At 46.0% G+C, this 24,964-nt stretch overlaps 1 protein-coding gene across 1 annotated transcript in view; it reads left to right on the plus strand.

Annotated features, from left to right (window-relative positions):
• Positions 1–12,057: 12,057 nt before the first annotated feature.
• Mocos (molybdenum cofactor sulfurase) overlaps positions 12,058–24,964 on the plus strand; it is a 48,355-nt gene continuing 35,448 nt past the window's right edge. The window contains exons 1-3 of the mRNA XM_031365150.1: positions 12,058–12,427; positions 18,839–18,928; positions 23,553–23,619. Coding sequence (XP_031221010.1) covers positions 12,286–12,427; positions 18,839–18,928; positions 23,553–23,619 — 299 coding nt within the window. The 5' untranslated portion in view covers positions 12,058–12,285. The remainder of the gene's footprint in view (positions 12,428–18,838; positions 18,929–23,552; positions 23,620–24,964) is intronic.

Genomic DNA, 24,964 nt, shown 5'->3' on the forward strand with positions numbered 1-24,964 from the left:
CTTTGTTTGATTTTGCATTATGTTGAGTCTTTAGCTCTCTCTGTGCCTGCTTTGTGTTATGACCAATTGCTAGAGGGTGGGCACTTGGTAGAGAACCAGGCCATTTAGTTCAGAGTTGTCAGAGTTGAAGAGCATGGTCCTGGAGTTGGCCTGGTTCTGATGAGGGCCCTGTGGGTGGGTTGTCAGTAGTGGGGAACTCCTGTGGACTAGGAGAACACATGGTGCCACAGGAGGCAACAGAGATTGAGGGAGGGACCAGATTGGCTTAAAACGCTCTCAGGAGACCACACTCTCCTTTAAAGGCCCGATTAGCAGTCATTAGACTCTGTCTCTTAAAGGTTCCCCTAGCTGTCGATGTTACCACACTAGGCGGTGGGCTTCCAGCATGTAGACTTTTAGAGTCCACACTCAGGCCGTGTTCAAAGCACCTTTGGGATGCTTTCTTGTTATTGCCTTCTTCAGAGGCTGGAGATAGAAGAAATAACCGAGAAGCCCAGAGTGTTGGAGTTTTATTTTTACACTCCCTGTAAATAAGCACACCACACACAGTGTGCTGTCTTGACCTCTCTTCTTACTACCTGCCAAGTATTCAGAACTTGGCAGGCAGTTGCAGGCTTGAGCTGTAGCCATTCCCTTCCTTGACTTAAAGGCATTGAGAGTCTCCTTTTGAAGGGCTTCAAGTATCATTTCCAGATATAAAATAATAAATTATGGGAAGGACAGTAAGAGCCATCTGAGTTTAGATGACCGCTGATGTCATGAGAATGAAGGAAACACATCATCAGGGCAACTTCAGAAGGAAAGGATGGGCTGGAGACATTGGGATGAGGAAGGCCAGTAACAGTGGGCGTTTGGGAGAGGTGTGGGTGAATGTGAGGCTGCAAGCCTGGGACTCCACAGCCCTCCTAGACAACGGTCATCTGGCGAATTGAATGCAGAAGGGAAGAACATGAGGGTTTCCTTGGCAGGAGCAGATGCCATTGTGAAGCTGAGGTGTATTCCCAGCCCCCGGTTTATCCTTCCCCTTACCTTACTTACTCAGCTTGCAGCACGGATCAGTGTCCAGCACCAGCAAATGAAATGGATGGTTTTGTCTTGACAGCTGTCCTAGGCAGAAGAGAGGTGATAATCGTTCCAAGTACACACTTGCCTTGAACACCAGGAGTCTGCATGTCCCTGGTGTCCCTCTTTGGTCTCATCATAGGAAAATGGCTCTGTTATTCATTCCAAAGGGAGAGCATGAGAAGTGAAGACTCTGCACCCAGGGACCAAGCCTCCTGGACAGCGTTGGGAAGTCCTGTTGGGGCTGCTCTCAGCAGCTCTTTTAGTTGGGTGTGTGTCAGTATCACCTGTCTAGCTGGTTATACACTGATGCATTACTGGCCGTGTGTGGTTCCGTGTTCCATCTCACCACAAGGGTGTGTGAGCTCTTCTCGACAAACAAAACAGGGGGGCTAGGCTGTGAACATAGCCTAAGACGGGGGCCCCAGCCCAGGTGAGAAACAAAGCTGGCTGAGGCAAGGAGATGGGTTACCAAACTCCCAGGCATCCTTGATGCTGGGAACCTGTGGAGTCGGGAACTAGGGGGCCTTTCTCAGGTCCAGGGGGAGGCGGAACTCGGCTTAGCTCAGGGGGTATCTGGAAGCAGGGAAGGGCTTTCTGTGGGAGACATAGGCATTATGGCTCTAAATGGTGAAGGCTTCCCCCACAGTAGTTCTTAATGAGAAAGGCAGTCCTTGCTTGTTGTCTTAGTCAGGGTTTCTATTCCTGCACAAACCATCATGACCAAGAAACAAGTTGGGGAGGAAAGGGTTTATTCAGCTTATATTTCCACATTGCTGTTCATCATCAAAGGAAGTCAGGACTGGAACTCAAGCAGGCCAGGAAGCCAGCCAGTAAGGAACATGGCCTCTGCATCAGCTTCTGCTTCCTGATCTGCCTGAGTTCCTGTCCTGACTTCCTTTGGTGATGAACAGCAACATGGTAGTGTAAGTTGAATAAACCCTTTCCTCCCCAATTTGTTTCTTGGTTATGATGTTTGTGCAGGAATAGAAACCCTGACTAAGACACTTGTCCATATTGTTTGTTCATTGTGGAAAATGTGTAGAAACCACTTACTCAGGGTGGACCAGAGAGTAAATATGTTTTGCAGGAAGGAATGCCCAGGAAGGGAAGCTTATTGGCTAAACCCTTGGGGCTGGCTCATCTAAATTCCTCACTAGCATGGAGACCTCTGTGCTGTATAACTAGGGGTCATGATCCTAATGTGGGGTGCTGTAGTCATATGCTCCAGGTCAGGAGCAGATGAAACATCTACCAGTCTCAGATGAATTTGTTCAACCTTGCCAGTGTCTAATAGCACAGCTCCACTGGCTCCACATCTTTTCCCTCTTGTAAAGGACAGGTGTCACCAGAATAACTATCTCCTATCTTGGGAACAGTTTGGTATTGAAGCAAGACCTGATTAGTGGTGATTTGTGTGTGTGTGTGTGTGTGTGTGTGATTATTATTTTTTCTTTCTTTTTTTATTAGATATTTTCTTTATTTACATGCCATATGATTTCTCCTTTCCCAGTTTCCCCTCAAAAACAAAACAAAACACAAGAACAAACCCCTTTTGCCTCCTCCCTCCCCCTGCTTGCCACCCCACCCTCTCCCACTTATTGGCCCTGGCATTCCCCTACACTGGGGCACAGAACCTTCACAGGGCCAAGGGCCTCTCCTTCCATTGATGATCGACTTTGCAATCCTCTACTATACACATGCTGCCAGAACAATCAGTTGCACCATGTATAGTCCTTGGTTGGTGGTTGAGTCCCTGGGAGCTCTGAGGGTACGAGCAAGCTGGTACAACCACTCTGGAAATCAGTTTGGCGGTTCCTTCGGAAATTGGACATAGTTCTACCGGAGGACCCAGCTATACCACTCCTGGGCATATACCCAGAAGATGCTCCAACATGTAATAAGGACACATGCTCCACCATGTTCATAGCAGCCTTATTTATAATAGCCAGAAACTGGAAACAACCCACATGTCCCTCAACAAAGGAATGGATACAGAAATTGTACATCTACACAATGGAGTAGTGGTGATCTTTACAATGCTACTCATTTGCTGCTTTAGAAATTGGATAAGGCAGGGAGCTGAAAGAAGCAAGGTTCCAGTGACTAGTGTGGGGCCAAGGAGAGGATAAAGCCAAGCTACCACGAGGTTAAGAGTACCAAGGGGTACGAGTGCTGGGAGCATGGTGTGTGCGGAGATCCCCCCAGAGCTCCTTGAGCATTTGTACATCTTGTTCTACCAGCCCAGACTCATTGACATAGTAGCAACATTCCTCCGCAGCAAAACACAACTCCCTTCCTGTTCAGCAGTCAGTAAGTCCCTCTGGTTTTGGAGAATAGTTCCTGCTAAGGGAGTTATCTGGCATTGAAGGGACTAAAGACTATCTGCAGTGGAGGCCATTGCCTGGTCAAGTTTGTCCTGGAAGTCACTGGCCAGATGTTTTTGGACAGGGGCTGCTCTAGTGGTTTCTGTCATGCCCAGTGAGGCAACAAGGCCCAGTCCAGTGAGTAGAGGGATGAAGATCTCTCTTCTTTCAGCCTCCTCTCATCTGCAAAGTGAGTTCTTCAGGTTCATGGAGATAAACTTGGGGGACAGTTATCATGGGGGTGCAGAAGCCTTGGAAAGAGGGGTTAATACAGGCACCTGTAATGCCTTTGCAAAAGAGAGCAGGAGGGTTAACACATACTGATTTAGCGGTGGTGACTTCACGGGCACATCGAGGAGGGTTCTACAAGGCAAAGAGGGTGGGTAGGTTGAAGAGAAGAATGCCTTGTGCTTTCCTTGTGGGTAAGGGTCCATTGAGTTCATGAAGGGAAATGGGAATGGGAGTGGCTACTAATAGCCATCTGGAAAGAGAAGCACAGAAAAAGCATTGGGAGGAGTTGGGGTAGGTGGTTAAGGGACAGAGGTCAGCTGCATTTTGTATGTACTGTATCCAGGAGAGGGTTGCTTGGAGTTCCTTCTGAGATTGGTTTTCCTGTTGAAGAATATTTTTTTTTTATTATAAAAGATTTATTCTTTCTCCCTTTCTTTCTTTCTTTCTTTCTTTCTTTCTTTCTTTCTTTCTTTCTTTCTTTCTTTCTTTCTATATATATTATAAGTACACTGTAGCTGCCTTCAGACCACCAGAAGAGGGTGTCAGATCTCATTATGGGTGGTTGTGAGCCACCATGTGGTTGCTGGGATTTGAACTCATGACCTTTGGAAGAGCAGTCGGTGGCCTTACCTGCTGAGCCATCTCACCAGCCCCCTGTTGAAGAATATTAACACGGGTAAAGACTGATTGGGAGGTGGGGACAGGCTCATGGAAGACATGTAGGTTGACTATGGGGTATTTGGCATAGCCATTAGGGTAGAGTCTACCCATGACTCCTGTTCACTAATGCTCATTCCATGGATCGCTGATGAGAAAGCTGAAAATGAGCTTTAAGGTTGGCGAGCATGGTGCCGCTACAGTTGGTGGACTCAGTGCTACAGCTCCAATATCTGCAAACTCTATACGTGGAGACCTGGAGACACCTATGTTTCAGTAAGGAAAACAGAGGAAAGGGCTAGGGGTAGTGGAGATGGAATCCAGACGTAGAGGAATCTCAATCCTGGTCCGACATCCTTCCAGTGGGCAATCCTGGGTTCCTATGACATTGTATACTTTGTAGGTTTCCCTAGCAAAGAATCTCTGGTGGTAAGTGTTGGGAAGGCTAGGGGGAGGCTGGGCAGTTGCAAAGTTTGTATGAAGAATGGTAAAAAACCAAGAGAATAGAGGAGAGGGGAGCTTGTGGGCACATGGCTTGGGCAGCAGTCACCAGGTCATGGATGTCCTTCTAGGAGACCTTGTTCCTTTGGGCGTGGTGTTTCCTCCTCCTCCTCTATCCTTGATCTGCCAGTGAGAGGTGGGCCATCTTCTTGGGTGGAGGGTGGGAGGGTGTCAAGACATTTCTGTCAGGAACCCAGAGAGGCTTAGACTGTTCCAGTGGGAAAACACAAATGAAACCCTCCCAGTTTCTAAAAAGAGGGTCTGGTCCCTTCCAAATTCCATCCAAAGGATCATGCCATTGGGATGGGAGGTGGTGGTGTTAATTTTGGTGTGTGCCAATGGAGGGAAATAGGTTTGTTTGGAGTTTTTGTAGATGTTAAATATGTTTAGCGTATTCAAAGCTATCATTAATTGTACCTTAGGAGGGTAGGTGGTTGTCTTTTGTTTTAGAACTTGGGCTTTTAGGGTTTGATGTGTTGTTTCTATTATTCCTTGGCCCTGAGGGTTGTGGGGAATCTCTGTATGGTGGGCAGTTTCCCAATGTGTGGAGAAGGTTTTGAATTGAGAGCAAGTAAAGACAGGGACATTCTCAGTTTTTATCTGTTGAGGAATGCCCATGATGGCAAAGGTAGAGAGCATAAGGCAAATTAACATTTTTGAGTTTTCACCTGTTTGGGCTGTAGCCCATATAAAATGCCCATATGTATCTATGGTAACAAAAACATATTTCTGTATACTAAATTGGGGAATATCAGTGACATCAACTTGCCATAAGGCATTGGATTTGAGGCCTTGGGGATTGGTGCCTTGGGGTGGTAATGAGGGTTACACAAGAGAAACGTATTTTTATTATCCTTTGGAGTTGAGAAAGAGAGATGTGGGGGAAGCAGGCATGAAGCCCCTTTATATTTGCGTGTGCATGAATGGAGTCAGTCCTCTTGTAAAGCCTGTGAAATGGGCGGTATGGCTTTAAAAGCAGCCAGAGAGTGTGTATGGTGATTCACATCTGTAATCCCAGCACTTGGGAATTCAGTAACTATAACCTCAGAGACCACATGGCAAAAGACCTCATGTACATATACATAGAGTGCTTGGAGCAGGGAGTTGCTCTATTGCTGGTGGTATCCTGATCTGAGAAAGAAGGTTCTCAAATAAGGATCAAAACCAGATATGGGGACACAGAAATCAGCATTTGAATAATACAAAGATGATCTTTACACGGTGCACAATACCATTATGCCTACATCTTGGTGTTTGTTTGGTTTTTCCAGTGTGTATTTCTGGCTTCAGGTGTTCATAGGTATGTGGACTTATGTCTGGGTCTTCTATTTAATTCCATTGATCAATGTGTCTGTCTTCATGCTAATATCATGCTGTTTTTATTACTATAGCTCTGTAGTACAACTGGAAATCAGGGATGGCGATGCCTCCAGCAGTTCTTTTATTACTCAGTTGTGCATTGTTTTGGGTACGGTGGTTATAGCTACTATCTAAATCCTACTGACTCATGAACATGGGAGAGCTCTCCATTCTCTGATATTTTCTTCAATTTCTTTAATGTCTTAAAGTTTTTATTATGCAAGTCTTTTACTTGCTTGGTTAAAGGTATCCCAGGGTTTTTTTTTTTTTTTTTTTCCGTTTTTGTTTTCGTTTTTCGAGACAGGGTTTCTCTGTGTAGCCCTGGCTGTCCAGGAACACACTCTGTAGACCAGGCTGGCCTCAAACTCAGAAATCTGCCTGTCTCTGCCTCCCAAGTGCTAGGATTAAAGGCATGCGCCACCACTGTCCTGCCCAAGTGTTTCTTTTTCTTTTTCTTTTTCTTTTTTTGAGGTTATTATGAAAGATATTATTTCTCTGATTTCTTCTTCAGTCTGTTTGTCATCTACATATAGGAAGGCTACTGCTTTTGTGTGTTAATTTTGTATCCTGATGCTTTGCTGAATGTGTTTATTAGCTGTCGAGGCTTCCTGGTGGAATTCTTAGGGACGGACTCTTATGCATAAAATCATGTCATCTGCAAACAGAGATACTTGGATACTTTTCCCTTTATTGTTTGCATCCTCTTAATCTCCTTCAGTTGCCAGCTGATGGCTCTGGCTAAGACGTCAAGTACTATACTGAGTAGATATGGAGAGAGTGGGCATCCTTGTTTTGTTCCTGATCTTAGTGGAAGTGCTTTGAATATCCATTTAGGTTGATGTTGGCTGTTGGCTTGCTGTTTGTAGCCTCTATTGTTCTGAGGTATGGTCCTTGTATTTCTAGTCTCTCCAGGCTGTGTGAGTGTGTATGTGTGTGTTGGAGACAGAATTTCTCTATGTTGCCCTGGCTGTCCTAGAGCTATCTATGTAGACCAGGCTGGCCTTGAACTCAAAGATCTGCTTGCCTCTGCATCCCAAGTGCTGGTTTTAAAGGCCTGCACCACCATGCCTGGCTCTCTTGGTTTTTCCCTACCTCTGCCTCTCGAATGCTGAGTTTTCAGGTGCGATCTACCATGCCTAGCTCCGGATGTGTACTTTGGGGGTCGTCCATTCTATTAGCTTTTCAAAATGACTTTGAAAAATCAAATTCTTAAACTTTAGTCCTTAGTATATAGACTACTACTGAGGGAAATTAAAATATTTCATTATTCTTTACTAATTTTATGTGCGCGTGTGTGAGCATGTGAGTGGAGTTTAAGGGGCAGTCTTCTACAGTTAGTTCTCTCCTTCCACCATCAGGATTCGGAGGCTCAGACTTGGTGATCAGGGCTGGTGCCTAGTGCCTTTCAGTATTTTACATACTGAAGAGAACCTGGCCTCCAGGTTCCCTCAGCATCCCTCAGTCCCTACCTGTTACCTGGAATACCCTGCCCTCTATGCTGAACTTTCCAGCCAGGGGCTGGACTTAAGCTTCCCCTAGAAGCTCTTCCCTATATTACCAAGACATTTTGGTCTCTCTCCGCCTCCCTCCCTCTCCCTCTTCTTCTCCTACTTTCCCTCCCTTCATCTCTCCCTCCCTCCCTTCCTCATTCTCTCTGTATTTTTCCCCCTCCCTGCATGTATATGTTCTCTTTTTCTCTTTCCTTTTCCCTCTGTCTCTCTCTTTCCATGATGACATCCCTGGTCTCACTCCTTGGGACCAGTAAACCCACACGAGAGCAGCTTCCTGACAAACCTGCCTTTATATACTTTAACTTGGCTTGAGTTGGTTTATTTCATTGGTGGAATTAACTTATCAATGGACAGGATAGATGGAGCAAACGTTGTACTAATAATATGTTAAAAGAGCTCTCTGAAGTCATACGCACACAGCATCCTTCACCACAGCCGAGAGAGAGGGAACATTGTGCTTGGTAGCTGGATGAACAGGTTTTCATTACAGGAATAGTATCCAGCCTTGAAAAGGACACAGAGCCTCACACAGCAACATGGGTAAAACCTGAGGAACCATGCGAAGTGAAACAGGCCGGCCACAGACAGATACTATGGGACTCTTATCCTAGCTCTCCAGAGAAAGCATACATAAAGACAGAGTGCTGGTGAGCAGACCCCGAGGGAGGAGGCAACGATGAGAGTTGTTTGCTGGGCACAGTGTTACAGGTGAAAAGGTTCTGGAGATTGCACAGCGAGCAAACAGAAGTATACTGCAGTTGGCGCGTGTGATGACAGGTATTATATTTAACCACAGTTTTAAATTATGTTCATAGGCACACCCCTTTCCTGGGTGTTAATTGGTATGCCTTGAAAAAAAATCCCTAAATAAAATATATTTGGACACTACACTGAACAAAGAGCTGTCTTTGTTCTGGGCATTGAGGTCACCTTTATTCAGCATGGTTCAGGGTGAGTTTAGTCTGCAGCTGCTGGCTTTCCACAGCGGACTCAGGAGTCTCCATTAGACATATTTTGGGGGTTGGGGAATAGGCATTTGTTGTCTGTATAAAGTTAACTGGCACCCCTTTACATAGTTACATTTGCATATATACTGCTTCCTGTACGTGTGTGATGGCTCTCAGGGCACATCTGGGTTCTTAGCTATGCAAGGCTCCTGAGGGTAATAGATCTGTTGTTATCTATAAGTTGCACATCAGAGGGTTCTGACAGAGACAAATGGTCTTATATATTTAAACATCCCCATATAGTCTTCTACATGTGAAAAAGTATGAATAGGCAAGTCCATAGATGGAATGAATACCAAGGGATGTATTTTGTTATTCTTCCTCTTCCGACAAATAGTGGGTGGCCCTGATGGAACCCCCTGATATCGCAAGCAAGAAACCTGCCTGGCAATGACCATGAGGCTGGAGGGAGGGGAAAGAAAGAATGGATGCCATGCCCTGGAAGGTCTAGGGAACTCTGAACCGCACAATCAGGTAGACCCAGAGTTTTGGAACCATGGCAAAAGGCATCCTCCTGAGATACGTAGCTTTGTGGGCTCTCTCAAGGGCTCCCTGTATTCAAGTGGCCATTGACTGTCCAGCTAATTCTTTTGTCTGAGTTCTGTGTATTCTTGACAGCCACTTAGGGGCACCTCAGAACCTCTGCTTGAGCAATCAGTGGATACACTGGGTTCACCCTGGCTCCCACCTACCACGAGCAAGCTTTCCCTTCATTTCTGTGAGTAGAAAGAATACTAGAATATTAATCTGGTTTTCACTTCAACTGTGTCCGAAAAAAAATTGCAAAATCGTCTCCCTTTATACAAGATAGACTATTTCTCAAACAAAAGAAGTCACTCTAGTCCCACAATGGGTAGGGAATTTCTCAACTCTAGATACCCAGCCTTTTAATTTGCGCTGTGTCTTCTACCTGCCAGCTGTGTGGCCTTGTGCCATGATCTCTGCATTCCAGCCAGAAGAGAGAAAGGCCTTTTCCTAACTAAGGGCGTTTCTTGGAAGTCCCACATAGTTCTGTCTAATATCCTTGGCCAGAATTTAGGTTTGTGGCTATATTCAGTACAAAGAGAGGCTGGGAAATGAATCCCCCAGCCCCCAGACACTTGGGTTTTGGAGTTAGAGTTTCCATTTTTTCTTTCTCCTCACTTCCTTCCCCCTACTCCCTCCCCTGCTGTGCTAAGGTTCTAATCCAGGGCTTCCCCACACCAAAAGGGGCTCTACTGCTGAACCTCAGCCTAAGGATGCCCCCTCTCCAAAACCTAGCAGGGCGCATTGCCACCCACTTACAGAATTAGGGGATGTATCGATTTGCTTAGGCAAATCACCCGGCAGGAAGCATCCTCAAATGTTACCTATCAGTTGCTATGAAGAATGACTAACATCCTTTCCCTTTCTTGGTGACAGAGTTAAGATGCGAAGAGCTGGATGAGAGACAAGGAGAGGTGAGAGGTCCTATCATAGAAGGAAGAGAGGAGGGGCAGATAAATACAGAGGAAATCCAACGCCCAGGATAAAACAGCGCCGGGAGGAGCTAATCTGGGCGCACCCATGCTAGGGTCTGCCAGGACACTTAGGTTTTGTTTTGAACAGTACAGTATAAATATAAATATAATGGACCCTTGTTCTCAATCTCTTCATGGTTCCAAGCTGCCCTTTCAGCTTCTTCCCACAGGAAAGGTCTCTCCAGTCCCTCTGGGGAGGGTGCTTCCTGTTTTTGTTTTGTTTTGTTTTCTTTGATTGCTGTCTAGTTCTTTCTACTATAGCAAACTCCTGGGCTTTGGAGAGAAAGCTGCTCCATTGCTCAACTGGCCCCTTTTGATTTCCTAACTACCCCAATATCTACACTGGCAGCTTCTCTTTTAGGGAGGTGCATGTTACTTAGATGGACATATAGAATTACTTGCACGATCTAGAGTGAATTAGCTCGTATAGGGAGTACCCACCCAAACCTCATGATAACCTGTCTGGAGATTTCCTTCATGAGGGTAGGCTTCAACCTCCAGCTTCCTCCAAGACCTATAGGCAAAGGTCTTCTGGGGCTAGCTAGTGAGTGGCAAGGCTTCTACCTTGCTCCTCCATCTGAGTTGGCTCTTACAAAGCAGCTCCGTTTCTCAGTGACAACTGTCCTCACTAGGTCACAGTGAACCAGTTAACTAAGTTATGCTAACTCTCACAGGCCTGTAGGCCCAGTCCTCTAGTGTCCCCTTTATACCAACTTCCTCAGTGCCCCTGCCACTCTTCTCTCTTTCCCAAGCTCCTGAGGTGCCCTCCATAAGCTGTCACACCCCCCCCCCCCCCCCCCCCCCCCCCGCCCTTGTGTCTCCAGCCTATCTTTTTGAGTACTGATTGGGAATCTCCACTTAAATGGTCTGAATAGAGACCCACATTGTTTCTCTGTGCCTGAGCCCAGCAACCTCGCCCCCCCCATTCCCCACCCCTTCTACTCTGTTTCCCAATCCCACAGAGCTGAGTCATCCTGAGCTGGACTTCAGGACCCCATTTGTCCCTGAATCCCATTACTATTGCACTATCTGGACCTCATAACCTTACTGTTCTGGACCCTCCTGCCCAACCTTTGAAGTAGCACCAGGCTAGGAGTCACTCTTACCCCTAGGCTTCCCTACCATCATCACCTGTCCCACTGTATCTTTGGCCCTTGTCCAAGGTGTCGGGGAGGGGGTGGTTGGCCTTGACCCAGATTTCAAACTAGGGTGAGGTGGCTTCCCATTTGATCGCCCAGCTGTAAACTTCTGGGCCTCAGTCTGGGTCCTCCTTTGTGCAAGGATGGGAGCCTCTTTCGAAATATATGCGATTCCTGAAGACAGTGTTCTGCAGTGGTGCCCTCCAAATTTAATTTCTCACCCGCGCCTCACTTTGTCATGTCTTCCCATGTCACCAGGGATTGCGCAACCAACCACCTCCCCGTCCCCGTTGTCTCAGACTTAGGTGGCACTTGGCACAACTGTCACCTCCCAGCCCTTGGCCCCCACTCTGTGCTGTTGGGTTTGCTTGGTTCTCTCAGCAGTGCTCTGGCACACAGTCGCTGTGCTCTGAGCCGTCGGGGTGCAAGAGGTCACACCAGAGCGTCCGGGCTCTGAAATTGCACAATCGCTGGGAGTTTATCAAGCAACTCAATGGTTTCCTTCGAAAAGCGGGGAGTGCACGCGACCACAGCAGCCCAAGTGGACTTGTTGGTGTGGAGGCCAGGGAGCGAGGGTCCCAGGTTCTGGGCCAGTAGGACTCGGAGTCACATATGCCCTGTGAAAAACGCACACACTCTGCTGTTCCTGCCACCTGCCTTACTGGCACTTAGATATCCCAGGACTCGCGCCCAGGTGTCTTGGGTGTCGCTTGATCAGTGCTGGGCTGTGGCGGTGACCTCTGAGTATGCGACCCGGTCCTGTCTTAGGTGGTCAAAGGCCGCATCGAAGTGAAAGCTCTCGGTGAGTCAGCGAGCTGCGAGGAGGCTGGCCCGCGAGGCGCCGCCCCTGGGTGGGGACCCGAGTCACCCGGGGCTCAGCCCTGGCGAAATCGCTTGCCTCACTCACTTCCCGGGCTGGGCGGTCTGGATCCCGCAGACTTCTGCCGCGATCCATGGCCTGCGGGGCGGCAGAGCGGGGCCCTGAGCCCTCGACCTTCCAGCGCCATCCAGAAGCCAGCGCACCGCGCCTGGCCCACGGCTACCGCTTGCGCAGCATGAACGAACTGCGGGATCAGGAGTTTAGCCGCCTAGCAGGTGAGGGACTGACGCGGTGACACGCAGGGCTGGAACCTAGGTGTGGGGCACGCTGTCTCACTTGGGACGCACTTTGCACTTGATCTTAGCTGAAAGGTCAAGCAGAGATGAACTCCCTGGGAACCGAAAGTTTGGGAGTGATTGTGAACGTCTGCTCGGTGTCCCCGCTCCCCGCTCCCCGCTCAGGCTCCTCGCTGTCCCATCCGCAGTAGCAAGACTTCTTGCTATAATTGTTACATAGATTGCTCCGAGGTGTGAGACCAGCCTAGCCAGCCTCTCTTTAGGCCTCACCACACGCTGCAAATAGAGCTTGGGATCTCTTTGTCCCCCTCTATTGCTGGGAGAATACTCGGTCCTAAAGACGCCACCGTATTTTCACATATATTCACACAATTTATTGAATAGTTATTTCTCGGATGCCTCACACAGGGCCAGGGGTGCACAGGAAGCTACTGCATGTAGTTTGAAAGAGCGACTCTGAGACAGAGAACCCAGAGATTGCGATCAACCAGATGACAGGTCTCGCGTGGCCACGCCCCTTTCTCCATGGGGATGTCCTCTCTGACCATAGTCTTTTCGAAACATTATTTTTACTACTATTATTACTATTGGCATTTTAAACAGGGTTCCTTGTAGTCATGTAGTCCAGGTTGGCCTTGAACTCGCTATTTAGTCGAGGCTTGCCTTGAACTTTTGATCTTCTTTACTCGGGCTTCTGCAACTCTGGGCTTAACAGGCGTGCCCTAGGCTCGCCTGGCACCAAGCCTCATATTTCTCTTTTCTGCAGCTAGAACAATGCTCTCTGTCTGAGCTCTAGCTTGCTGGGAAAACTGGAAGAATTAGAGAAGCATGCAATTTGAGCTTTAAGAACAGGCCGAGCCTGTGAGCCCGTGAGTTGGACTGGATCCCATCCTTTGGAATTATAAGGTAGAACCTTTTGATTGAGTTGGAAATTAAGCTCAGATTAACTGCAGGTGTAGCAGTGCCCAGCCCACTGATGCAGGTCAAGCGTCTGATTGGGAAGGGGCCACTTCGTCAGACTTCAGAACCCACAGTGGAGCAGGAAGATTATGGTCCAGGGTACATGGATTCGTTTGGTCCCTTGGGGTTTTTGCCCGTGTGCATGGCAGAACAGCAGAACTATAGTTCTTTCCTCCTTTGGAATAGCAGCTCTTTTTCCTCTGTGGGCCAGGGGAGCCGTGGCCTCCTCCCTGTGTCCCTGCATAGAGAGCTTTCCCACCTAGTTCTCCCCATTCTTCTCTCCTCTTGTCACTGACTGGAAACAGCCCTCCAGCGTCTTTGCTGCCTCCATTCCTCCCTCTGTACCCTGCCTTTGCCAGGGAAGTTTCCTGCCAAACAGAAATGGTCTGATATGGATATCCACAGGTACAGAGAGCAGCAGGCCCCCTCTCTTTCTGAAGCAAATTCCAGAGCCTAGTGAATAATGATTTCAGAGCCACCCTTCCCTAATCTCAGATCCTCTCCACTCTTGATCTCCCACACCCTCAACACTAACTTAAAAGTAAGGATCTGTTAAGTCCGTCCTGGCTCCACTCCTTTCTCTCAGAGAACAGCGCCCAGACTTGATATTAACTTATAGCAGCCAGTCTTCCTTTAAAGCCTTTGACACCCACAGTGATGGGATATAGGTTCTCTCTCTCTCTCTCTCTCTCTCTCTCTCTCTTTCTTTCTCTCTCTCTCTTTCTTTTTTTGAGACAATCTCACTTTGCACTCAGCTCTTGAACTTATCATGTAGCCCAGGCTAGCCTCAGTCTTTCGAAGATCTTCCTATCTTAAGACTCTCAAATGGTAGAGCTACAGGTGAGAGACTCTATACCCAGATGGGTCCTTTATTTATTTATTGGATTCCTTGGATGCATTGTGGTTGAAGTAGATGCCACCCTAGAAGGGTTGGAGAGAGAGAGAGAGAGAGAGAGAGAGAGAGAGAGAGAGAGAGAGGAAGAGAGAGAGACAGACACACAGAGAGAGACAGAGAAGAGAGAGAAAGAGAGAGAGAGAGGGAGAGAAGAGAGAGAGACAGAGAGAAGGAGAGAGAGACCAAGAGACAGAGAGAGAGAGAGAGAAAGAGGGAGAGAGATTGATTTTCACTGTGTAGTCCTGGTGGGCCTGGAACTTGTAGACTAGGTTTGCCTTGAACTCACAGAGATCATCTGCCTTTTTCTTCACCATGCCTGGCTTGCAGTATACTTTGAGCGTGTGCACTTGTGTAGGTGCCCGTATATGGAGACAAGAGGATGACAACAGTGTCTTCCCCTGTCACTCTCTACTTATTTCTTGGGACAGGGCCTCACCCTGGCCTAGCGCTTGCTGACTGTCTAAGCTGTCTCCGCCTTCCCCCGCTGTGGCTTGACAGGTATGCACTGCCATGCCTAGCTTTTTTAACTCCTATCTAAGGGATGGGACTCTGGCTCAAGCTTGGGTAGTGAGCATTCTACCCACCTCAAAATCTTTCCACCCCTGAAGAAAACTTCTGTAGATTAAACAGGTACCTTTTCCTACCTCTTAAATATTGGGGAATATTTATTTTTTCCCCATTGAAACAAACAAACCGGAGAGGTGTTCAACACAGCAAGCCAAAGTGGCCCAACCCCTACTCTATTTCCCTCCTGGAGATTTTCTGTAGGGTTGAAAAATGTACCTGCTTAAAAGTGGTTCCGAGCAATTAAATGTGTAAGCTGTAGGAGCTGAAATGTTTTGCTGAACTAGTTGGATGGGGTTTTTTGGTCTTAGTAAAGGGAGTGTACTGAGCATCCAGCTGTGCCCTGAGCAGTCCAGCCTCAGGTGCTTACTGACTGAGCATCCAGCTGTGCCCTGAGCAGTCCAGTATCAGGTGCTGACTGACTGAGCATCCAGCTGTGCCCTGAGCAGTCCAGCCTCAGGTGCTGACTGAGCATCCAGCTGTGCCCTGAGCAGTCCAGCCTCAGGTGCTGACTGACTGAGAATCCAGCTGTGCCCTGAGCAGTCCAGCCTCAGGTGCTGACTGACTGAGCATCCAGCTGTGCCCTGAGCAGTCTAGCATCAGGTGCTGACTGATAGTTAAAGGTTGCTGAAATGTCAGAGTTAGAACTTTTTAAAAAAGATTCATTCATTTATTTATTTACTTATTTATTTAATTATGTGAGTACACTGTAGCTGTACATATGGTTGTGAGCCATCATGTGGTTGCTGGGAATTGAACTCAGGACCTCTGCTTGCTCTGGCTCAAAGATTTATTTATTTATTATATGTAAGTACACTGTAGCTGTCTTCAGACACTCCAGAAGAGGGCGTCAGATCTCATTAAGGATGGTTGTGAGCCACCATGTGGTTGCTGGGATTTGAACTCAGGACCTTCGGAAGAGCAGTCAGTGCTCTTAACTGCTGAGCCATCTCTCCAGCCCTTGAATTCTCTTTTTTGAAGACCTAGTATAGCTGGCTTTTTGGATGGGCTGCTTGCTTTTGTTCACTCTGAAAACTCTAGTGTGTTTACTGTGCTCCACACATCCATCTGGGTACTGTCAAATATCTACAAATTGTCACTCCACTTGCAGATGTCAAAGCAGGGGCTCAGAACAGCTGGTGGGGGAGCCAGGGGGTAAGATTCATTTTGGCCTGTTGACTTGGACCTGAACTGTTGGCCTCTTGGGACCAGATCTCTGCTTCGCCTAACTCAGTTGCCTTCTTTTGCAAGATTAACTGTTGAAGTAAAGCCAAACAAAGCAAGCTCTTCCTGATTGGCTTTTTAGCCCCTTGGAAGGTTCTGGCAACATGCACAATGCTCCTCAAATCCCAGGCCTCACCATGCTTTGGCTCTTCATCTAAACATTGTTTAAAAAATTATAATTAAAATTTTAAAATGTATTTTATGTATAATGGATGTTTAGTCTGGCATATGTGACCATGTGTCACATGCATGCCTGGTGCCTATGGAGTCTAGAAGAAGGCACTAGATTCTCTGGGCCTGGAGTTTTAAGCTACCATGTGGGTGTTGGGGATTGAAGAGAAGTCAATGCTTTTAACCTGTGAGCCGCCAATCCAGCTCTCATGCAAACACCTTAGTGCTTTGACTATCGGATGACCAACACCTTTCTTTCAGTTTGCTGAACATTTATTTCACAATCTACAGTAAAATAATTTGTTTCAAGAATAGGTTTTTAATCCTTTGATAATTTTATATAATGTATTTTAGTTATATTCATTCTCCATTTCACCCCCAGATTCTCCCAGACTCAGCTCAACTTCATCCTTCTCACACTTTCCAAACTTTGTGCCTACCCCCCCATCTCTGAGTTCAAGTTATACTGACCACATACTTGTGGGTATAGGGCCATCTGGCACATTATTGTCCAAGAAAGAAGTTTAAAAACATTGGGGAAGATTAGGTGATATATTTTAATGGCATCAGATTCAAAAGATGACAAATGAGATTTAAAAAAAAAATGGCCAAAGACCCTCCCCTGGCTTCTGACTACAGTTACCACTGCCACCCTCGACAGTGGCTATCACCAGTGGGTTTCTAGGAACTCACTGTGTGTATATATGTGTATATGTTTCCGATGAAGGTGAACTGTAACGTTTCTCACTTCCAAACCCTGTACTTACTTGAGGATGTGGAGATACGATTAATAATGGTGATTTTCAGGAGGAGGCGAATAAAAATGTTCCAGAATTAGGTAACATAAGCACCCAGCAGTCACTAAGTTGTACACTTACAGAGGATGGACTTTTGTGGTATGTGGGTTATGTCATGATGGAATTATTGTAAAATAAACACAAATATATCCTACATGACACACAAAAATTGTTAAATGAATTAAAAAACAAATAGATCTACTAATATTTTGTGAATTTGAAATGGTATCCCATAGCTGGGCAGTGGTGGCGCATGCCTTTAGTCCCAGCACTTGGGAGGCAGAAGCAGGTGGATTTCTGAGTTCGAGGCCAGCCTGGTCTTCAGAGTGAGTTCCAGGACAGCCAGGGCTATACAGAGAAACCTTGTCTCGAAAAACCAAAAAGGAAAAAAAATGGTATCCCAGAATTTGCTTCAGGTGAGCTCCTTGTGTGTGTGTGTGTGTGTGTGTGTGTGTGTATGTCTGTGTGTGCACGCGCGTGTGTGTGAATATGCACTTGTTAAAAGCATATGTCAACCTGTGCTTCTTTAGGCACCATTTGCTTGTTTACTTGAGGGGGTCTCTCATCATGCTGGCACTAGTGGATTAGAGTGTGACAGCAGACCAGTGAGCCCCAAGGACCTCCTGCATCTGCCTCCCCAATGGTGGGATCATAAGCATGGATTCTAAAGATCAAAGTCAGGGTCCCACACTTACAGGTCGAGTACTATACCACCTGAGCTCTGGCTCAATCTCTTGTCTGTTCCCGTCTCATGTCGGTATTCTTGCAGTAGTACTGACAAGGGACAGGACTTGGAAGGGACAGGAGTGAGCTGAGCTTACCTGAAGTAGTTGCTAATGGACATTCCTTTTCAAACTTGTGATTTTATGATGTTGCATTGAATATCTTCATACACAAGTCATTTTGCAAAAGCCTAGGTATTCATGAGCTACACCCGCAGAAGGAATTGTTGGGGCAAAGTGACTTTATTTAAGATGTGACTGATGTTGCCCAGATGTTATTCCATGAAGCTGTATTAATTCACCTTCTCGTGAGCCTTGTGCTGTTGGCTTGCTGCCCATACCCTTGCCCTACAGGGAGGCACTACTCTTTTGATCTCTGCCAATCTGATAGGCAAATCATAGCATTTCCAATCTGTCTGAGTTTGTCTTTTGTCTTCAGAGGCAAGGCTGCAAGGAAGGCTTTTTACCCTTTTTCTTCTCTGAAATTCTACTAGTGAGTCTAGACTTGAGGACAGTGGAACAGTGATCAACAGGGGAAGAGAGATCAGGATCCATCTTTCTGGGAATCACACAGCTTCCAGAGCAGGGTGTCAAGGAGCTTGAGACTGCTGTTTTATTATTCATCACAAAGCTCTGCTGGGCATTTCCTGTGTGGGATGTCTTTCCAGGCTGGTAAGAGAGCTGCTTATCAAGTAGGCTCCTCAGGGCTCTGGACTTATATTAAGAAACACATAGGAAGAGGTTCAGGGATCCCTGCTGTGTTGAAAGGTGTTGAGACAGGTGAGTGCAGTGCTGCACACCTGGAGTCCCAGCTCTGGGTAGGCGGAGGCAGAAGGATCAAATGTTCAAAGTCATCCGTGACTACATAGAGAATTCGAGGCCAGCATGGGGTATGTGAAATCCTGCCTCAAAAATAAACACACACACAAACAGAAACAAATGGGCCCCAGTGTGTTCACACTAGTCAGATTTACATAAAATGGTGAAAGACTGGTGGAGAACAACTTACAGCTTTATCTGTGTTTTTTTTGTTTGTTTGTTTGTTTGTTTTGTTTAGGAACCTTCTACCTTGACCATGCAGGGGCCACCTTGTTCCCCCAGAGCCAGCTCACAAACTTCACTAAGGATCTCATGGAAAATGTCTATGGTAAGCAACATTATGTACACTGATTTCTGATTAATCCATTAATTTCTGTTTATCCTGTTGGACTCATGGAGACCATGAGGAACACATGGAGCGGAGTCCAACCAGATGGAGGGTCAGGCAAGCACTGGGGTCATCATGTATTAAACACGTGTCTGAGGTAGAAACTCCTGGCTCAGGGACACCCAGACCACTTCCAGAATGGGTTGGTGTCAAAAGGGAATATAAGTTTGAAAGTGTTGTGTTAGGTCTGTCCAGTGCAGATGGTAGGGGATCGTGGGAAACATTCATTCATTCACTCTATACATCCCACAGAGTCACGATGGCGTGTGGAGTGTTGTAGTGTTATAACATTAGAAGAAGACACAGCTCCTTTCTTCTGGGAGTCTTGTGTCCAGCCCTGGAAGATGAGACCTTAATCAAATGATCTCCAACTGGATGTGCTTAGCGACTGTATAAAAGGTCGTGTGCGAAGGTGGCTGGCATCACAGGCATCTGCAGGAAAACAGAAGGATTACCAAATGCATATGTTAGGAGTTGGGAGGGGTGTAGATGTTGGATGATGAGCCAGAATTCACTGGGACAACAGGAGAAGATAGAGGCCAGCTACTACACAGGAAGCTGTAACAGCTAAAGCCAACATCTGGAACCACAGAGGGGAGGAGAATGGCAGAAGGCCATTACCCAGATAGGGTGATGGGGCAGGGCCATTGAGTTACTGTAGGTGACGTAGCAGTGGCCATTATTCTAGGACAGGCAGACATCCAGGGCATTCAGCAGCAGCATAGTGTTCTCAGATGATTCAGAAGAGGGAGTCAGGAACCTAACTAGCCAGAGACATGATGAGATTTATAATGCTAATAATGACCAGTTGATCAATACACCACTCACTGGGCACTTGCCATGTATTAAGTGATGCTTGTATGTGTGGCATGTATTATTGCCACCCATCTGTATGACACTCTAAGAGCCATATTGTGTTATTAACTTACATAGTGAAGCTGTTTCCTTCACTATGTCCATAGGGTTGGACATGGCCTCCATCTTGAGTCAGAGCATGTGTGGTCACCAGCATGTGTCCCTCACAGGATGGGGCCAATTGATGGTCCCATGTGGAAAGCTGATGGAGGGGCTCGTGAGACTCAGTAGCATTCTCAAATTCCCCAAAGGTCACCCTCCCCCAAGGTTTATATAGGTCACCCTCCCCCAAGGTTTATATAAGAGAGAAACAATTGACTGGTTTGGGACTATTCTGTAGTTGGTAAAGTTGCCTGTAACTTCTCTGGGGCACTTCTTATGGTGTAGCTACTTTTAAGTGATCTACACTCATGTGTTCTCTAAAGACGCTTACTAGTTCGCTAACCTGGCCTTGGATGGAGTCTTTTCCTTGGCCCTGATGCCATCATCAATGTTTCTATGTCTTCCCAGGAAAAGTCCCCCAGCATCTTGATTTACAATGAAGGTCCAGAAAGGGCAAGTAACTAACGTAATGCTACATGTTTAGAAAATTCTGGATCTAGGAGAATAGAGACTAAGGCCAAGTCCTCCCACCCCAAGATGATCCTGTTCATGGCAGTCCTGTTATGCTATAGATATGCACAAGGGTTTAAGTCTGCACTCTAGGCAGTCAGGAGATCTTTAATTCTGAGGAAGTTCTCAGAGAAGGTGCCAGTGAGGGATTTTATCTTGATTTTCACCTATGATTTGCAAAGAGACCTGAAATTCTCCTTCTGTAACTTTGACAAAGGACATAACTGTGGGAAAGCGGTTATCCTGAGAGATGACTGGCAGCCTCAAGTTCTAGGTGCTTCTAAAGACACAGGCTTTAAAAAATCTGAGAAAAGGCATGGAGAATATGTGCCAAGTTCCACAGGTTGCTAGCTGAAGTGAAAAGAATATGTGGTAGCTACAGTGGCCAGGCATCCAGTGTGACCCTTTGATATTAGGGAAGGAGAATAGAAAGCAAACAGAGCAAACCTGCATCCATGAGCATGACTTGTCCTCTGGGACTGAGGGCACCTGCCCCCGTAGTCCAGGCCTTTCCAGATATCAATGTTTGGATTAGTTACTTAAAAATTGGTTTGAGCAAATACTGAACCAAAAGCAACTTAAAAGAGGAAAGGTTTGTTTTAGCTGACAGATCACAGGGTTATAGTTATCATGGAAGGGAGGTCTTTGGTAGTAGGAGCAGAAGGCATCAGCTCACATCCCAGGTACAGTCAGGAAGTGGAGAGAAAAATGAAGGGACAGGGCTGCAAAACCTCAAGGCCCTGTTGAATCATTTCCTCCAGCAAAAATCTACTTCCTAATGGTTTGGCAAATCTCCCGAACAGCACTGCCAGCTTAGGAACCAAGTTTTAAACACACGAAGCTGAGAAGGACATTTAATATTTAAATCACCTCTAGGCTCATGTCTAAACAGTTTTGAGGGAGACCATGAACACAAAGAGGGAACACAAAGAAGAGGGGAATTTTTCTCAAAGTCAATGAAAGGAGAGGTGAGATTGGGTGAGGCTTCAGTGTTGCAAGTAGGTGACTGGGGCTGTTCACGCTGGCCCATGCTGGTGCTTGCAGGAGGATGGCAGTGTGTTTCTGCAGAGACAGACCCAGTAGAGGTGGTGGGAATGACAAGGCTAGCCAACAGAGAACTAGTTCAGTCGGGGTGTGGGAGGAGTGAATGGGCAGAGTTCCTGGCCACCTAGGAGGAGTTAGCAGAGAGAGTGCTCAGGCTGTCCTGGCTGTCCCTGACTTCCAGCCCCTAATCCTCTTCCTAGGTCCCATGTGGTTTTATAAATTAGCAGAGTGGTTTTCTTATTTAACAGTTTTATTGAGTTACAATTGGCACATTATAATATTTACCTAATTCATTTGTGCAATTCAATGATTTTTTTTTAAAAAAAAAACATGATTTTGATTGTTTTATTATTTTAAATGCATGGGTGTTTTGCTTGCATGCATGTCAACCATCGCTGTAAGTCAGTTAGACATTCCTATTTTTCCATGAGATTCTCTAACCATTCACAGTTAAAGCCCACTAACTCACCACTTTCACTCTCTCTAGTGGGCTCAGTGAAATATGAATTTTATTATATGAAATTATATTTCATATAAATGAACATACAGCATGCATGCAGCTTCTTATGACTGGAGCTTTTTGCTTAGTATATGTTTTTTGTTTGTTTGTTTGTTTTGTTTTTTGGGGGACAGAGTTTCTCTGTATAACCCTGATTGTCCTGGAACTCACTCTGTAGAACAGGCAGGCCTCAAACTCAGAAATCTACCTGTCTCTGCCTCCCAAGTACTGAGATTAAATGCATGCACTACCACTGCCTGGCTAGTATATATATATTTTAAATTTATTAGTGTATATTTATTATACATAGTAATGGGTTTCATTATGACATTTTCATCAAAGTATATATATAATATATCCTGATCCTATTCATCCCCAGGATCTCCTGTCCCCACCCTACTTGTCCAGATTCCCTCCTTCTTCTCAACTAGTTCCTTCAACTTTCATATCTTTTGGGGTTGGAGGGTGAGCCAACGAGTTTTACTAGGGTTGAGGGCTAATTTATAGGACCATTGGCAATTTACCAGTGGCTTCTTCACTGGAGAAAATGTCTCTCCTTTCTCTACCAACCATCCACTGTATCTAGGTGTTCAGGGATGGCCAGGCCCTTATGAGCCCCTATCCTACTCCATGGTGGAATCGTCATAGACCCAATCTTGTTCAGCTCTTATGCTGGTCATCACATATGCTGTGAGTTCAAGGGAGCAACAGCCACGACATGCCTAGAAGACAGGGGCCTACAACACTCTTCCTCTGGCTCTTACATTCCTCATGTTCTCATTCTCAAGATGTTTCCTGTGAAACAGATGGGGGATATTAAAGTCCCACTGAGCACTGAGCAGACCTCTGTTCTCAGCACTTTGACAAGTCACGTGTCTCTGCAGTAATTGCTGCCCACTGCAAAAGAAGGCTTTCTGACCAAAGCCGAGAGTATCACTAATCTATGGGCTTAAATATCAATATTTAGAAAGCAGTTTGACAGACACGCTGTGTCTATTTATCAGAATAACAATAGCAGCTTTTTTTTTACTGGGATCTAACTACAGGCTTTTGATCAGGTTTACAGGCTCAGGTATGATGTTCTTGCTGTGGTGTCAGTTGCAAAGCAGTTGGTTGCCTTCAGAGTCATCATGTCTTTCTTGCAGAGGTGGGCCACAGTGTCCTCCCAGCAGCCCACATAGTACCTCAGGCACTGTAAAGATCTTAGCATGTTTTTGACATTCATTCATGTCATAGCCAATAGTTTGTTCTTTTTTATTGCCAAACAGTCTCTTACTGTCTGGGGATGGCTATATTTTGCCTGTCTGTTCACAGTCGCTGGCCATTTCTGCTGTTTCCAGAATTTGGCTTTATGATTAGAGCTGGTGTGAACATTTGTTCAATCTGTATGAATATAAACATTTATTCCTTTTGAGTAACTACCAGGAGCGGGATTGCTGGACCATATGGGAATATTATGTTTTAAGTTCTTGAGAAATGGAGGGAGAAGACTTCGAAGGGACACGGGGAGAGACCACATTTTGACTCTAAGGCTTTGTCTCTGCCACCCACCAGGTAATCCTCACAGCCAGAATGTCACCAGCAAACTCACCCATGACACTGTGGAGCAGGTCCGCTACAGGTGAGCCGTAGGGATGCCTGCCTAAGCTAGCTACCTAGGTGGACAAACTTTCTAGTAGAGGTCTCTATGACTCAGAGCTTCTGAGATGGCTTCAGGAAGAATTCAGCTAAGAAGCAACACATGTATGAAAATAACCTCAGGTCAGGAGACAGAGGGCAAGAGTAAGTACAATATGCATTGGTAAACACAAGACGGTGACCCTGGGTGGGTGGGCGCTGGGGTGACAGGAGTGGCCCACGGTCCACGTTATGTCTTCAGGAAGAAGCACATGTTCTGGTTTTCCTATTGGTAGATAGTTTTATTGGGCCTTTCTGTGTATTCAGAATCCTCTTACTGCCTTAAGATAGGGTGTCCTTTAGCTTGCCTCTAACTCTATCTGTAGCAAGGCCAGCCATGGATTCCTGATCCCCCTGCCTTCACCTTTGAAGTGCTGAGATTGAAGGTGTGCACCACCACACTCAAGTAGCCCACTGTTATGATGAGTTCCTGCATGGTGGAGGGCTCTTTAATTGTTCTCCATGGATTATAACTGGTTTGTGATAAAACATCTTCGCATGGTGTAGATTACTTAAATCAACAAAATTCAAATGATTTCAAGTGTGAAAGTGCTGTCTGGGCACCAGCAGCAAAGGCAATGCTGGAGAGATGGCTCAGAGGTTAAGAGTGCTAACTGCTCATGCAGGAGACTGAGGTTCGGTCCCCAGCACTCACAAGGTGGCTTACAACTGTCTATGATGAGTTCTGAGGAATCTGATGTCCTCTTGTGTCTCCCATGGGCACCTACACTACACACACATGGTATATATATATATATATATGTGTGTGTGTGTGTGTGTGTATATATATATATATATATATATATATATATATATATCACTTAGGAAAACAAGAAACAAATGGCTAAATATCTTTTAAAAATTCATTCATTAAAATTGTGTAGGGGAGGTAAAAAGATGAATGCATTTTCAAATAATAATCAGGTTGTTACAGGTTTGAAACATTTTTTAATCTTTCTCTTATTTAATGTGTATGAGTGCATTACCCACATGGGTACATGTGCATCATGTTCATGCTTCATGTATACAGGGGTCAGAAGAGGGCATCAAGACCCCTTGGAACTGCAGTTACAGATGGTTGTGAGCTACCAGGTTGGTGCTGGGATTTGAACCCAGGTCCTTTGCAGAAGCAAGAAATGCTTTAAACTGCTGAGTCATCTTCATAGCTCCCTTATAGATTTCATTAATTATAATTTTACTTATTAAGAAGCTCTGCTCGTGTACCTGAGGCCACCCTGGGACTTACTGTGTATGCTGGAACTTCTTCTTTTTTTTTTTTTTTTTTTTTT

The sequence above is a fragment of the Mastomys coucha genome, unplaced genomic scaffold (genome assembly GCF_008632895.1).
Source record: "Mastomys coucha isolate ucsf_1 unplaced genomic scaffold, UCSF_Mcou_1 pScaffold13, whole genome shotgun sequence".
NCBI classification, from domain to species: Eukaryota; Metazoa; Chordata; class Mammalia; order Rodentia; family Muridae; genus Mastomys; species Mastomys coucha.